The following is a 14,583-nucleotide window of genomic DNA, read 5'->3' as shown; positions in this document are numbered from 1 at the left end:
GATGTTGGCCAGAAGGGAAGCTCTGACGTGACCCGTGACAGGTCCTGACAGCCCGCGACAGGCACGCCTCGTCTTCAGTCGCGTCAAGCTTTACAAGGATGCGCGCGCGACACAATCTGAATACATGTAAGGTACCTGAGTAACTGGCGAGTAACTGAGTTCTACAATCTGCTGTACATCCTGTCCAAGCCGTATCCTCATTTGCGACAACCCCGTTGCCCTCGCACGACGACAACCGCGCCCTCCACCACTGCACTCCGCGCATATCGCTAGAAACACACACCTCCACGACACATTTTCTCATGGTCGCGCCATGGCTCGATTGAACACCAGACCGTCGAGCGTCCGCGGATCTCGCGCTGCTACAAGTGTCAGTCCTTCACCAACGCCGGAACAGGAGAATCGCGATCCTGCTACGCGCCGCGACAAGGGCAAAGGACGCGCTTCGACAGCCTCTAGAACGAGTCTGCCGACGCCAACTTCAGACACGTCTGGCGCGTCAACAGGGCAGAAGAGGAAGCGAGCGCGAACGCAAGCAGGCGCAACACAAGAGGCGGACATTCCAGAAGACCAGGACCCAGACGACGCAAAGTTCACGCGTTATTATGACCCCAATCAGAATGCAGACCAGCGCAGGCAGGTCAAGCGCAAGTCGCGTGCTATGATACGCGAGCTGCACGGTCGGTCGCGCATTCAGATTGGCTGGCTGAGCAGTGTCTAATCGATTCGAGTAGAAAACCGCGATGAATTGATGCGAGGTAATGGCGACGGCCTCAAGGCGAAGCTCGATGAAGCCAACCAGAATTTCAAGCGCGTCAAGCAGACTGCGGATGCAACAATGGACGCAAGATTACTCGTCGATCTGTCAGCTATGGCAAAGACACGCGCTGCAAGTATGATCCTTGGTGACACTAGTGCTGGTCTGGACGTGGACATGTTCCTGAGCCGCTGCGTATACTACATGAAACATCTCCACGCGTACGGGTTAGCGGAGGATGAGGCGGACTTTCAGGCTACGCAAAGACAGACGCAGACTCAACGGCGCAGACGGGACCACGATGAGGAAGAGGAGGATGATGATGATAATCCAGAAGATCTGAGCTGGGAAGTATTGGGTCGATATGCTTGTTTTCCCTACAACTCACGGCCTGCATGTCCTTCATTTTTGCTTGGACCCCTTTCTGTCGAGAAAAAAGTTCGCGTGCAGACGCAACGACGGGCCAGACAGACGCAGAACACTGGGCCCGCGAAAAGTGTCGAAAGGATCCACAAAGAGGACATGTCAGCAGCTGATCCGAATGCTTTGACGACACAATGTAATGCGATCTACAAGCATCTACAGAGCCATTGTACCAAAGCCCGAAAAGCTGCTGAGCGGATTGAAGCAGAGGAAGGTCCGATGGACGAGGATCGTATTGCAGCTTTCTGCCGCGAGTACAAGGTTACCAAGAACGCTTCGCCGTCACTATTTGAGTATGTCATCAATCCCGACAGCTTTGGACAAACGGTCGAGAACCTCTTCTACGTGTCCTTTTTGATCAAGGAAGGCAATGCTGGTGTGCAAAAAGACGAACAGGGATTGCCCACGTTAGGTGTGTATCCGGTCTTGCCCGCGTAACCGATTTCACGACTGACGATGACTTGTAGTACCCAGTCAGGCACGGTCAGTCGAACAACAACGCGCCGAGAAGACAACGAAGAATCAGTCCATTTTTTCACTCGACTATGCGACGTGGGAGAAGCTTGTTGAGGCCTTTGATATCACAGAGTCGATGATACCGCATCGCAATGAAGATCAGCCCACACAAGTGACCGGAAACGGCTGGTATGGTTAGCTTACCAATGAGCTACTGCTTCAGCTTCTATTCCAGCATGCGTTGCAGTGCTACTGCATCATACGATCTTTCTATATCACGAAAGCACAGTAGCATACTCGTGTCCATACCATCCGTCGAGCAAGTAAGTCATGGTTAGGTAACATCCAGAACACCTTTCCTTCCGTGACCCTAACCCACGCCTTCTACTGACTTGCTGTGTCAAAGTGAGCATCATATACGATATGGCATTCGGGGTGTTCATCAATCACAATTATGACCCCTGCCGGGGTAGCTCAATCGGTAGAGCGTGTGGCTCTTAGGTGCAACGCAAGTTGATCAAAGACAACGCAAGTTGGTCAAAGATAGCGCAAGTTGGTCAAAGACTACACAGGTTGCCCGGTCAAATGACAACGCAAGCTGATCAAAGACAACGCAAGTTGGTCAAAGACAACGCAAGTTGACCAGAGACAACCTCAAGGTCGTGGGTGTACGTATTCCATCATCTGGACACTGTTCATGAACAGTAAGGTATGGTCTCAGTTGCTGACATCTCATTAGTCGAGCCCGTAAGTACATTCGAATGCTGCGCCTTCTAGCATACAAATCTGACTGTTAGCCAGCACCTTCGGCTATTCCTATACAAATATCTTTTTGAGGGATTTTCTCTTTTTTCCTCTTTTTTTCTTCTTCATTTTTGAACCATTGTGGAGGTGGTGACGTATGCGCAGCCTCTTTCCATTCCAATTACATGTACTTCCCCCTGCGCAGAAAAGTCCTCGACTCTACCCCCGAAATGGTCGCGACTCTTCTTGGACCTATACAATATACCTATAGTCTCTTCTTGAGATCTGCGATCCTTTGCATCTTGGTGCTTGAACTGAGGTTTATGTAAAAGGTGGCGCCACAACGCCACAGCGGAACGACAAGCGCACTGAAGATGTCTCGTTTCGGAAAACCGACATCTCGAACGCATCCCTGTGGGCGATGATTCGAATCCAGCGGCTGCCACATGCGATGCGTTACAGCCTCTCCCATATGACTCTGCAGGTAACTGGCCAGGATTCGTTGCTCACAGACAGACCTTGCTTGGTCCTTTTCGACCCGTCTTCGAAACGAACGCGCCATCTGGACCTTTGGGCCTCTATAGGGCGGAATACTTGATAACCTGCGCAGAAACAACGATCCGCAGACGGGACAGTTAGGAGCCGAGTATGAGTGCCTCGTTTCCAAAGAGCGGCGGCCCCAGATGCGAATACAGATGTTACACAGTGTGTGACCACATCGTATAAGTCTTTCTGGACTCCGCAAAAGACATGATTGGCATACTAGGCTCTTGAGAGTTTGCTGATAGATTGCGCTCTCTATAGGCTGGCTCGTTGAAAGCTTTCTGCAGTGCTCCTAGTCGAAGCTCAGACTGATATACATGGTTTCAGATCTAGACCGCTATACATTCAGGATCACGGTCGCATAGCGTAGGGTTGGAAAATCCGCCCTACTTTGCAAGACTGCGCAGTACTGTAGTATCTCCAGACATCACCGCCAGACTACGTGTATGTGAATTGAATGTAATGTGTGCGCCGCAACGTCGTGTCAACCGAGCGATTGCCGTATGCAGTCTTGACGACGTGGATAGCATCGCGCAGCAATCAATCTTCACGCTCCTACTGTGGCCAGTACCTACAAGTGTGCCCGTGTATACCTATTAGCTTTCCTTTCTTCCATGATATAGAGGACAGCGATTCAGAATAAGCGAATGAAGTTAATAACAAGCATTAGTAGTCTACCTCTCGGAGAGATATTTCAGACTTTTCAGTATATCGTCCTTGGCACTTGCCTCGTCGCTTGCTTAGTCAGTTGCAGATATGATTCCTCCCTAGTTCCAACTTCCATCTTTTCTTTTCTCTCCCTCGGCACAACAGGCAAAGCCTTCTCTCTTCCAACTTGGGGCACAAGTGGAACAACATTGTGGCCATTGCCCAGTCGTGCAGCATCGGCTCAGGGAAGCCGAGATTGATATTGAACCGCCAGAGGATTCTCAGGAAGCCAGCCAGGCCGAGCAAGGACAAGATCTTTACTACCTGGTATAACCAGTGCACCAATAAAACCAGTCCCAAGACTAAGCTCGAAGTTCCTCAAGCCTCATCAAGCCTTATTCTGGCCACATAGCCGTGAATTTCCTAGTCTGGACTCTGCAGGAAAAATATCTCTTCTGGGGTTGTTATCGTGCAGGCCACCACTATTTTAGCCAGCACAAGGCCACAAGCCGACCCCCGGAAGATGCCCTGGCTCCAAATGGGTCTCGAAATAGCGGATTGCCCACAGCACTACCTTGAAGCCTGCGCAGAGTGAGCGCATAGTCTTGGTCAAATGAATTCTCGAGAGAAACAAACGTGCCGTACTCTACGTGCAGCTTCCCGCCTGGCCTTGCCGTGCTTTGCGTTGTGAGAATTGGACTAACTTTCTCGTTGTTGTTATACCGCAATCTAGGCCACTCCGATTGCGCCCAAGGTTGCACTTCTCTCTGCCCGGCCTCCCTGTGCCTACTGTACTCGGCACTTATATCTATCAGGAGCGCATATCGTGCAATGATGTGGTGCATTACTGCCACGGAAGGATTCTTCTCGCTGCCCACCCCCGCCCCCCACGCTCGTACACCAGGTCTGTCGATCGATTGTCCTTTTCTACGCGCAATATGCATCTATCAACTTTCCTCTCGACGACCTCCCTGTTCGCCCTAGGCGTGAGAGCACAAGTCCTTGGTCCAGCTATAGGGGATAGTGCTGCAGCTGCAGTCGGCACTCCAGTCAAACGACGCCACAATTTTGGCGCGAGATTTGCATGCTCAGCGGCTCGTTCTCTCGAACTCGTTGGCTGCAGCACGGTAGGGCATTACTACACTGCCTGTGTCCTTGTGGTCGAATTCAAATACAATCGATGCAGGCAGCGCGCGTCCAACGATATCTCGAATACTTCGGAGGAAGGCCATAGCTGCCCTGACTCCTGTCAACCAGCGTTCGAGACTTGTGCTAAGATATGCGTAAGCTCTCACCCTCCCCCCTCCCTACCCTACTCTACTACTAGTAACCCATGTGCTAACGTACATATGCAAATAGGATGCTGGTACGGAATTGGAAAAAGTGAAGTCGTGCTTTGGGGATTGTGTGAGCTACCTCCTACGTGGCTATAAAGTTATGCTCAATCCTCGGCTAAACAATCTATGACACTAGTGCTCAGCGACAGAGAAATGTTGCGGTATTGCTTAGGGTTACTGTCCAGTAACGAGCATACACCAATATAGCAGATGGCTCGAATTCGTCGTCTACGAGGACTAGGACCAGGACCAGGACGAGGCGAGCGAGCGGTAACAAGAAAATTACTGCGCAGGACGATCTGAAGAACTTCACCGCCAAGCTCTACACCGTACACGAATTGAAAATAATGTGTAACTCGGTACATGTATGTATCGGATCCATATACCTCTAGGCTTCAAGCTGTGCAATCCCCGATTTCTCAACTACTCGGCCCGAGCACAGGAATACAGTAACGCTTCCACAATGACGTGTCAGCAAGCGATTGCCATAGTCTTGACTTGGCATCGCGCATCGATCTCTGCGTTTCTACAGTGAAAAGTGCAAAACAGGTGTTCTTGAGAGTGACTCGGTACGGAGTTGGAGAGTGCAAGCAAGGGCTCTCATTGGATTTCGAGATGCCCCCCAGACTTGATCCTCAGTTAAGGTAGTGCAGAACTGCAGATGCACAACCAACACTCATGGATCTTGCTACCCGGCTGCTTGTGAAGAAGCCAATTTTGCATTGGACCGGCCAGACCTGCCGGTCAATGCTGTTCACGCCAGGGTTTCCTCGCACACCTCCAAGGGGAGGCCACACCATGATCGTCATCGCATCCATTGTACACATTACTACCTAGGTTAAATGGCTCCAACTACACACGAACAACATCGTTGTTGTTGACGCTCGTGGTTGGAATGCCCATCGCAAAGGCCGAACAACAAAAACACAATGCCCACGCACGGCATGGTCTCGCTGCTACTACACATTGTAGGAGCATGGAGTATTCCCATGCCATACGATGTACCTTCCGCAGAAAATCACATCCCTACGAATGCTTGCGATCTGCCATTATCACTGATCCCTCCCGGCTCTTCCTCTTCTCTATCTCCATCTCCCCATGACGGTCGAGCCAACTTCACCCAACTCATTCACCACCCCAACCCCGAGCTCGGGCTCTTCTCCCAAGCCTTCTTATGGAACAACACATTCTGGAGACCAGGAGCACCCATCGTGCTATTCCTCGCAGGAGAGACTTCCATCGATCATTATGGCATATTTTCCCGCCCCGAATTTTCCACCGTGGGCGTCATTGCCCAACACCTCGGTGCGGCAACGATTGTTCTCGAGCATCGCTATTTCGGCTCCAGCCTTCCCTTTCGAAACTTTACAAAGGCACATTTGCAGTATTTGACGGTGGATAATGCGCTCAAGGATGTGGTGCGGTTTGCGGAAAATTTTGTTGCGCCGTGGACGGATCGTCCTACTACTGCACAGGATGTGCCGTGGATTTTGATCGGTATGTTGCCCTGGAGAGAGAGAGAGAGGGAGAGATCTGGTCGCTGTGAAATTGTTTTGCTCAAAAGCCGAAATTGATATTTATTTATTTATTTATTTATATCTTTTCCATCAGGCGGCAGCTACTCAGCAGCACAGACAGGCTGGATCGCAAACATCATGCCCGGCACTTTCTGGGCATATCTCTCATCCTCACCAATTCTGCAAGCAATCCCCTCATACTGGGCCTACTTTTTACCTCTAATAGAGCATGGTGATCAGAACTGTCTAAAATTATTAAGCAACATCACCCAATTCATCGACGATATAATCGAATCCGGGGACGAAGAGAGTCTCCAGACCATCAAGAAACTCTTCGGACTGGCCGAGATGAAGACGTCCGATTTTCTATACAATCTCAGCTTTCACTGGAGTGACTGGGGTAGTATCGACCTCGGCCAAAATTACACAACGATTCAAACCTATTGCACTTGGATTGTCGAAGGCTCAGAACACGAACAAGAATTCGAAGAAACATACCAAAAATTATTCCCCGTATACAATTCAAAACATAATTTCAACAATCAATCCCTCGCACCCCGAGCAGACTGGTCTCTCCAATCCGAGCAAACCCTTCGAGCTCTCCAGACATATGCCGCAAATTTTCGAAAACATTTAGCTCCCTGGTTATGTATCGACGGAACTTGCTTAGACGACACATATGCGCAACTGCGCGAGCCACTTGGAGTCGGAGAGATGTACGAATGGCTGCTCTGTAATGATATGATGGGTGGATTTGTAACTGGCACGCCGCCCTCGGCTCCCTTTTCTATCGTCAGTCGTTTTCTGACCTATGACTACTTCTCTACGAGATGCGCCATTGTAAATTCTACCACCTCAGAATCATCATCACCATCACCCTCATCCGGCCACCACACCGCCTCCTCCTTCAACAACTACACAGGCGGCTGGACCCCCACGCGTGCACGCCGCATCATCTACACAGCAGGCGAAATGGACGTGTGGCGAGAAATTTCGGTATCGGCAAAACTTCGCCCTGGAGGGCCGCTGCAGAGTGATTTCGAAAGGGATGTTGTGGTACATTTGGTTCAGAAGGGTTGGCATCATAGTGAATTGTATACGAGGAATACGGAGTTGGATGAGGATGTGAGGTGGGTGAGGGATCGGGAGGTGGAGAAGATTTGTGCGTGGGTGAGGCAGTGGGCGGGATATCAGGTGATATGATTTATTGGTAGTTTTGGGGAAGTGGTGATGCGATCATGTGATATGATTTATTGGTAGTTTTGGGGAAGTGGTGATGCGATCATGTGATATATAGCTGCTGCTACTACCTACTACTAAAGAACGACTGATAGGAGATACAGAGAGACGTTGGAACTCCCTCCTTCCAACTACTTCTCCGCGCGATCGTTATCCTCCTCCGGGACCATATCGTGATCGATATCATCCTCCTCCAAGACCATATCGTGATCGATATCCTCATCATCCTCAGAGACCATATCGTGATCGATATCCTCCCACTCCGAGGCCATATCGTGCTCATGATCTTCCTCCTCCTCCAAAACCATACCTCGCAGCAAACCCGTCAAAGACCGAAGAAGATGTGGCAGCGTAGAAGAAGAAGAAGAAGAAGAAGAAGAAGAAGAAGAAGAAGAAGAAGAAGAAGAAACACCATCCCCAGACCCTCTCACTCCCACCCCCTCAACACCATCCCTTCCATCTCCATCCCCCCCAGCATCCAATCGCAAACTTTCCATCCAGCCAACAAGTTGTGGCAGTATAGAAGAAGAAGAAGAAGAAGAAGAAGAAGAAGAAGAAGAAGAAGAAGAAAAAGAAGAACCCCCATCCCTCCCATCTCCTTCCTCAACCCCACCATCCAACCTCAAACTTTCCATCCAACCAACAATCCCATCATCATCTTCCATCCCCCAACAATCCACCTTCCTCCTCCTAAAATCGGCCAGCAAAGAAGAAATAATTTCACATACCGGACAAAAAATTCTCAAAAGATAAATCTCTCGTCGATATTTCTTGCATATCATGCTGGTTTGCGAGGGATAGAGAATGTAAATGCATCGGTTCAAGGGACATGTGACGTAGCGGATATATTCGGGCGAGGGTTTTAGGTCTTCTCCGTTTATTCTTGTTGTTAAATGATCCCCCGTAGTATCCTCCGGAGAGTGTGGATTTGAGAAATTATTCCCGTGCTGGGTGTCGAGATGGCGGTGGAGTTCGGAATTGCTGTGGGCTATGTAGGGACATTGTTGAGAGGTGTTGGTGTCGATTTCACCGCAGATGACTCCTGCGCGGCGAGACATTTTTTTTTGTTTGGGTTTGGTGATTTTGTTTGGGGTTGGTGGTTTTGATTTGGTTGGTAATGCTGATTTGGCTGATAATGCCGATTTGGTTGGTAATGCCGATTTGGCTGGTAGTGCTGATTTGATTGTTTGTTAAACTTGGAAAAAAAGCAGAGATACTTCTTCTTCTTCTTCTCCTTCTTCTTATACATCTCGTACTTCTTCGGTCAACGGGTCCCTAGTAGTCTGAACTCAACCACCTTCAGGGCTACGCAACACACAACTACTGCTACGCGCCTATACAGCAGCCTACACAGCAAGTAAATGAGTCTTGAACTTCAACGACTGGCTCAGCGGTCGTATCTCTAAAAGCATCAGCAAGCGCCTGTTTCGGGAATCACCATCCTGCTTGCTTGCTTGTCAATAGGCAGGCACCACTTGTCTGTCTTCTGAGTACCAAACATCGAGAGTACGGAGGCGGCACGGATCTAGCTTACTCGCTTGTAAGAATAGAGTCGATACAGCTGTTCTGCCTCCTCCCTCTACACACACACACTCTCTCTTGACGCCGGGCGCGAGGAGGCGAGATAAGGAGGTCTTCTAGAGGTTCAAGAGTATGCTCAAATAACCAGCTGGCTGGCTGGCTGTGCCGTATCGAAGCGCCCCAATTTGCTGCTGAAACCGTGCGGCGAGGTAGTGCCTGATCGATCATAGTGCACACGCAACTCCCCGTATGAGAACTCGTTTACTTACTCTGGATCAGACGCCTACCGCTGCGGCGCTGTGAATGTTGTCCGTAAGGGCTCGACGTAAGTGTGTAGGGCAGTAAGCGCAAGCCCTGACATCGCTTCTGAGCCGGGAAGCATTATAGACGGTCGGATTCTGTACTGTGGTTTATAGGTTGATCTTGTTTGTATGTTTGTATGTGTGTGTGTGTGTGTGTCGAATACAGATACAGTGCTTGATGCTGCAGTCGTAAGTTCTAGGAGGCAGGAGGTACTGTACTACGCACTCGTCTAGTCTTGGCATGTAGTCCAGCAGCTTAGTAATGAAGTAATGACTGCGTATGAATCTTGGCACCTGTTAAGCATTCTCGATAACCTAGATAATCTTTTGGGTCCCTTTGCTAGGTAGATTGTATCGACTACTCGACTATCTCGATCTATCGGCCTTTTAGCAAAGAAGAAAGCAGCCTAGGTAGAGTAGCTTATAGTCAAGAATTGACTGGCTCTAGGTACGTACTGTGCATAAAGCATGAACCTTTCCTGCTACCCTGACCTGTATAGGGTTCAGTGCAGTATAGCGAACAACTTACAATATCAGCCTTTTGATGACTCTTACTATCCATCTCTCGGTGCCCCCGACGTGCTTGCGTAGGTATTGAGCGATAACGCATATTCCTCAACATTGCCGCGATCGAGAAAATAGGATCATCAGACACTACGAGGCAGGTGATGTCTTCTAGCGCTACTCTTCTCTGTACAACTAGAGCGGGACACCATACGGCTAGCGCGGAACATACCTACTGTAGTTCTTCAAGTGTCAGGTATGGCTGTAAATGTATAGCGGTAGCCGATAAAGCGAGCGACGCCTTTGCGCTAGGAGGTACGGAGGGGAGGGAGGTATAACATACCAACAACAGTCTTGACGATGATCTCTGCTTACAGGAATGTCATACTCAGTAAGGCCAATAGAGACCGTTTGCGCACGCTGCTGTTGCTTCGGATCCTCCCCTTCCCTTGATGACCCTTGATAAAAGACCCAATTCTCCGCAAAGTGTACAAAGGTGGATGGGATGGAATATCGGCTCGATTTCGCACCGGCGCTTCTGTGACCTGTCAGCCTGCTAGGGCCCTGCCCTTTTTATACCCTTGGGGATAATCCGAGAGGTACCCATGAGGATATCGAGAGGCTAGTAATGACTAGGAGGTATTTGGACCGGGTGTATGTGTGTGTGTATGTGTGATGAAAGCCCGATGTGTCCGGTCGGATACAGACTGTATCGGGGCCGTGTGATAGAAAACGCCTTCGTGGGCGTTGGACACATGGCAATGATGGCATTCAATACTGACATCATGCAGGAGGTATATCCCCCAGACGTCGTTCCGGAGTCTTCCATTTCGCATTCCCTCTTATACATTATATCATTGATGATGAATATACAATAGACAGGCTGTAATGCACTCTTACGCCATGTCTCTTGTTGAGTCTGCCACTCTGCATCCCTCGATCGTCACTCTTTCTTCCTCCTCTTCGGAGCATGGCGTACTAGGATGGTGCTTTAGCTTGCTGCCCATTGTCTGGGACTCTGGGGGTGGCATGTGTGCATGTCTAAAACTATCCAGTTCTAGACCTTCCCTTAGTACCTTGGTATACACAAGGTGGTATATATATGACCCGCCCCCTCTGCCTAGTCAATCGTCCCGCCCCGCATTCACTATCAATCACTACTCTTACTACCTTCACCAAAAAGAGCCTTCTAGAGTCATCATATCATTAGACTTAGATACTTACTCCCACCACCACCACCACCACCTTTACGCTGGACCAACTACATCTCAAGTTGCCTTACCACCACGAACGACCACCATAAAAACCCCAAGCCAAAAGGAACAACAACAACAAAAAAAATGCCTTTTTCCTTCCCCACCCGTCGAACTTCCACCCAAAGCGATTCTAGCGCCAAATCCAACTCCTCCTCTCGCTGCTCCTCCATCGACGAAACTCTTCTCGCGACGACTTTACCTATTGCCCCGCGCGAAGACAATTATGCTATTTCGGAACAGATTCGTCAGAAGAGATTGTTGGTGAAGTGTAAGAGGTTGGAGACGGATGGACCACTTTGTTATAAGAGTGTGAAGCAGGAGCTGCGGCAGGAGCAGGAGCAGGGTAGTACAGCGAGAAGGTGATTGAATGGGGTGGTGTGAGAAGAGAAGAGGATGTGAACGCTGCTCTCAAAGTTTGGGGAGGGGAGGGGTAGCGGGGTTTCGTTGCGTGGTTGGAGGAGGGAGGGAACTTTCTCTCTTTCTATCTCTCTGTCTGCCTACCTAGCGGCTTTGAAGGGACCTCGAGTTATGGAAAGTCGTGAGAGGAGGATACATCATCATCATCATCATCATCATCATTACGGGGTCTGATAAACACGGGTTTCCTCTTCAACGGACGGACGGACAATGCACAAAAAGCAAAAAGCATTCTTTCCCCTACAAACATTTTTAACAGACTCGAGAAGAGATTCTCAAGTCGAGTCAGTCAAGTAATAGAAAGAGGAGAGGGAAACCGGCTTATCGACCTAGATAAGATGTCGAGGAGGAGGAGGAGGAGGAGGAGGAGGAGGAGGAGGAGGAGAAGCAGGAGAAAGAGTCCGCGGAATGCTTTGCAGCTAGGGGAGGATTTTCTGACTTTCAGACCGGGGGGTTGCCCAATAATATTGCGAGGAGGAAAGAGAGGAAAAGGAAGAGAGAGATTTGCAAGAGGAGTTCAGAACCAAGAGGAGAGAGATTTTTGCGCTTTGCAAAAAAAGGATAGATAGGTTGCTAGGTACCTAAGGAGTATCATAAGGGCCAAATGTATGTTGGCAAATCTTGCTCAGATTGTACTCTTCCTGTTAGTTTCACTCAGGCATAGGTAGATGATATTGAAAAGGGATTTAGTTTTTTGCACCTAGCCTACCTCTACCTTACCCAAATCCCTCTTGTATACGTGTACGTGTAGTTTCTTTTTCCGCTTTCTCTTTCTCTCTGTCTACAGACTAAAAGTCGTACCTGTACCTCCTACGATCCGATCTTACCTGACCTACCTACTCCTACGTCAGACGCTATATCCTCAATACAGGTCAAGTTTCCGTTTCTTAATGCAGCTGCTATACCTTCTTGTATGTAATACCTAACTGTATTAAGTGCCAAGTACATAGCAAGTGATCATTATCATCATAAAACTGCAAACTATACCTTAACTTTAAATTTCCAGGTTGTCACATTTGCTTAGGTACCTAGGTAGGTTGTTATCGTGATATGAGTGTATAATCGGTATGAAGGTATCTACATACCTACATGTACCTACCTGTATGTACCTACCTACCTACCTACCTACCTACTGGTAGAATCGCTTATCAGTACATGTATCTGATAAGAATCATCAAGTCCCAAGGAGTGCCAACCTAACCCGTCAACATGCACATACTCATCAAGATGCTACATTCGGGAAAAGTATACGTGTAGGTGCTGCAGACTTACCTAGGACTAGGAACTACCACATAATGAGCTTCTGGTGATATGATAACAACCCCCACGGTCCCACCTACCTCTTACCTGCAGGTATACATGCTGCTGCGTTGATTTGAGAGAGAATGTGAAATCTTTCACCTACCTTACGTGTACATACATGTACCTTGGACTTCTGCCTCGTCTTTTTTTTCTTTTCTTTCGGAGAGGTAGACTGGCCTATATTTACCTAGGTAGGTATCTTGGACCACTGGTATTCAATTGTGCTTGCATGATCGCGTGGGATATCATTCCGTCAACAAAAAAAAAACAAACTTCAAAACTTTGAGTTCCAAAAACACTTGTACTCGTGATCGTGGCCCATCTTTTTTTTCGGTACTCATGACGAACTGTTGTTCCTTATTATACCAGAGGTATCTAATAAAAAGGTATCCCAAGGTCATGCGCCTAAAAGTCGCCCCTCGAGATTGATTTTGCGGTGTGCATGCTCATCCAAAAAGCTTCTTATTACGATATAATCGCAGGAGCCGACATTAGCGTCATCTCGTGAAGATCGATCCCGCTAGACCGTCTGGGTGGATGCTATTGCAAGCCAGATCGACGAGATCCGCAGCTCACGGGAGGGTCTGTAGACATATTTCGCGCATAGGTGGTGTTGTCTTGCGGATTCGTCGGCCGAAGCTCGTCAAGGTATATGCTCGATTGAGAGCATATCCATATCCTTCTCCTGCTAGAAGTCTTCTATCCCTAGCAAGATGCGAAATCTCACATGCGACTTCCGTGGGCATGTAGAAAAGAGAACTCACTCCCCTTCTACCCTCCAGGGCAGACATTATTAGAGACTGGTTCTGAATATCCCAATGGTGGTCTTGCCTCGCGACATTTACCATCAAGCATCATGATGTGCGCCATTCGTCCCATTCGTCCCATTTGTTTCCACCTCACCAGCCCCAAATTTCGCTTCCGTAAGACGCTTCAGTAAACCCGCCACATCTCTCGCATTCTCATCAGTCTCCCGCTGCGCTCTACTCTCGCCCAGCGTATTGAGCTGTCCAAACAGCCACATCTCCTGCATTTGGCGAATGATGGTTTGGACATCTTCTGCGGCGCGAATCTAGCAAAAAGGGGAAAAGGAAAACAAAAACAAAACTTGTCAGTCCACGGTGCCACACAGAAAACGGTTTGGAAGAAGCTTCAGCTTCATCAGGAAAAAGGAAAAAGGAAAAAGGAAAAAGGATCGCACACCAGAGCTGCCGTCTCTGCTTGAATTTGATATTGCGTGACTGCCGAAACGCCGCGAGTGTCGTGTTTGACCTGGACCGTCCAGTGTCAGCGAGAAAATCAGATGAGGCTGGGATGAGAAAGAACTGACTTCTGCGAGATTCACGAGGTTCGTGAAGCGTCTGAGGAGGTTCGCTTGCAGTGCACCGAGCTCGTCGTGCAGGCCTTTCGCATTCCGAAGACTGGCGTCCATTGCGGGTGTGGGTGTGAGAGACGGATCAAGAAGCGTGTTCACGCATGACAAGGAGGATGGAAGCCTCAGTGTGTGGGTTGCTGTTTAGGTATTCAACTGTCTCCCATGAAGTGGATGTCTCAAAGTGGTCTCGCGTGATGGCAGTCGCGTTGTTCAAAGTCGTCGCCAAGACATCGAAGCACAGA

General features: G+C 49.0%; 6 protein-coding genes across 6 annotated transcripts; 3 read left to right on the top strand and 3 right to left on the bottom strand.

Annotated features, from left to right (window-relative positions):
* Nucleotides 1–119: 119 nt before the first annotated feature.
* Nucleotides 120–2,464, top strand: SEPMUDRAFT_148662 (Nse4-domain-containing protein). The gene is made up of 5 exons (XM_016905065.1): nt 120–680; nt 735–1,592; nt 1,648–1,959; nt 2,043–2,383; nt 2,438–2,464. Exons 1-3 carry the CDS (start codon nt 314–316, stop codon nt 1,833–1,835), a joined length of 1,413 nt encoding a protein of 470 aa, XP_016761439.1. The 5' UTR covers nt 120–313; the 3' UTR covers nt 1,836–1,959; nt 2,043–2,383; nt 2,438–2,464.
* Nucleotides 2,465–3,960: 1,496 nt separating this feature from the next.
* SEPMUDRAFT_148661 (uncharacterized protein) lies at nt 3,961–4,452 on the bottom strand. The gene has a single exon (XM_016905064.1). It carries the CDS (start codon nt 4,414–4,416, stop codon nt 4,054–4,056), a length of 363 nt encoding a protein of 120 aa, XP_016761438.1. The 5' UTR covers nt 4,417–4,452; the 3' UTR covers nt 3,961–4,053.
* Nucleotides 4,453–6,023: 1,571 nt separating this feature from the next.
* SEPMUDRAFT_19291 (uncharacterized protein) lies at nt 6,024–7,607 on the top strand (the record flags this gene model as incomplete). The annotated part of the gene is made up of 3 exons (XM_016908315.1): nt 6,024–6,405; nt 6,520–6,828; nt 6,916–7,607. Coding segments are annotated over 3 exons (1,383 nt in total), but the record flags the coding sequence as incomplete, so codon positions are not given.
* Nucleotides 7,608–7,690: 83 nt separating this feature from the next.
* On the bottom strand, nt 7,691–8,035 carry SEPMUDRAFT_125143 (uncharacterized protein). The gene has a single exon (XM_016901957.1). The coding sequence runs from the start codon at nt 7,970–7,972 to the stop codon at nt 7,796–7,798; it is 177 nt and encodes a 58-aa protein (XP_016761436.1). The 5' UTR covers nt 7,973–8,035; the 3' UTR covers nt 7,691–7,795.
* Nucleotides 8,036–11,184: 3,149 nt separating this feature from the next.
* Nucleotides 11,185–12,346, top strand: SEPMUDRAFT_148659 (uncharacterized protein). Its single transcript, XM_016905063.1, has one exon. The coding sequence runs from the start codon at nt 11,332–11,334 to the stop codon at nt 11,608–11,610; it is 279 nt and encodes a 92-aa protein (XP_016761435.1). The 5' UTR covers nt 11,185–11,331; the 3' UTR covers nt 11,611–12,346.
* Nucleotides 12,347–13,326: 980 nt separating this feature from the next.
* SEPMUDRAFT_148658 (uncharacterized protein) lies at nt 13,327–14,461 on the bottom strand. Its single transcript, XM_016905062.1, has 3 exons — nt 14,297–14,461; nt 14,170–14,238; nt 13,327–14,038 (listed from the first exon to the last, which is right to left on the bottom strand). Exons 1-3 carry the CDS (start codon nt 14,396–14,398, stop codon nt 13,814–13,816), a joined length of 396 nt encoding a protein of 131 aa, XP_016761434.1. The 5' UTR covers nt 14,399–14,461; the 3' UTR covers nt 13,327–13,813.
* Between the last annotated feature and the right edge of the window lie 122 nt (nt 14,462–14,583).

The sequence above is a fragment of the Sphaerulina musiva genome (genome assembly GCF_000320565.1).
Source record: "Sphaerulina musiva SO2202 unplaced genomic scaffold SEPMUscaffold_4, whole genome shotgun sequence".
Lineage (NCBI taxonomy): Eukaryota > Fungi > Ascomycota > Dothideomycetes > Mycosphaerellales > Mycosphaerellaceae > Sphaerulina > Sphaerulina musiva.
This window is presented reverse-complemented; position numbering and strand designations above follow the sequence as displayed.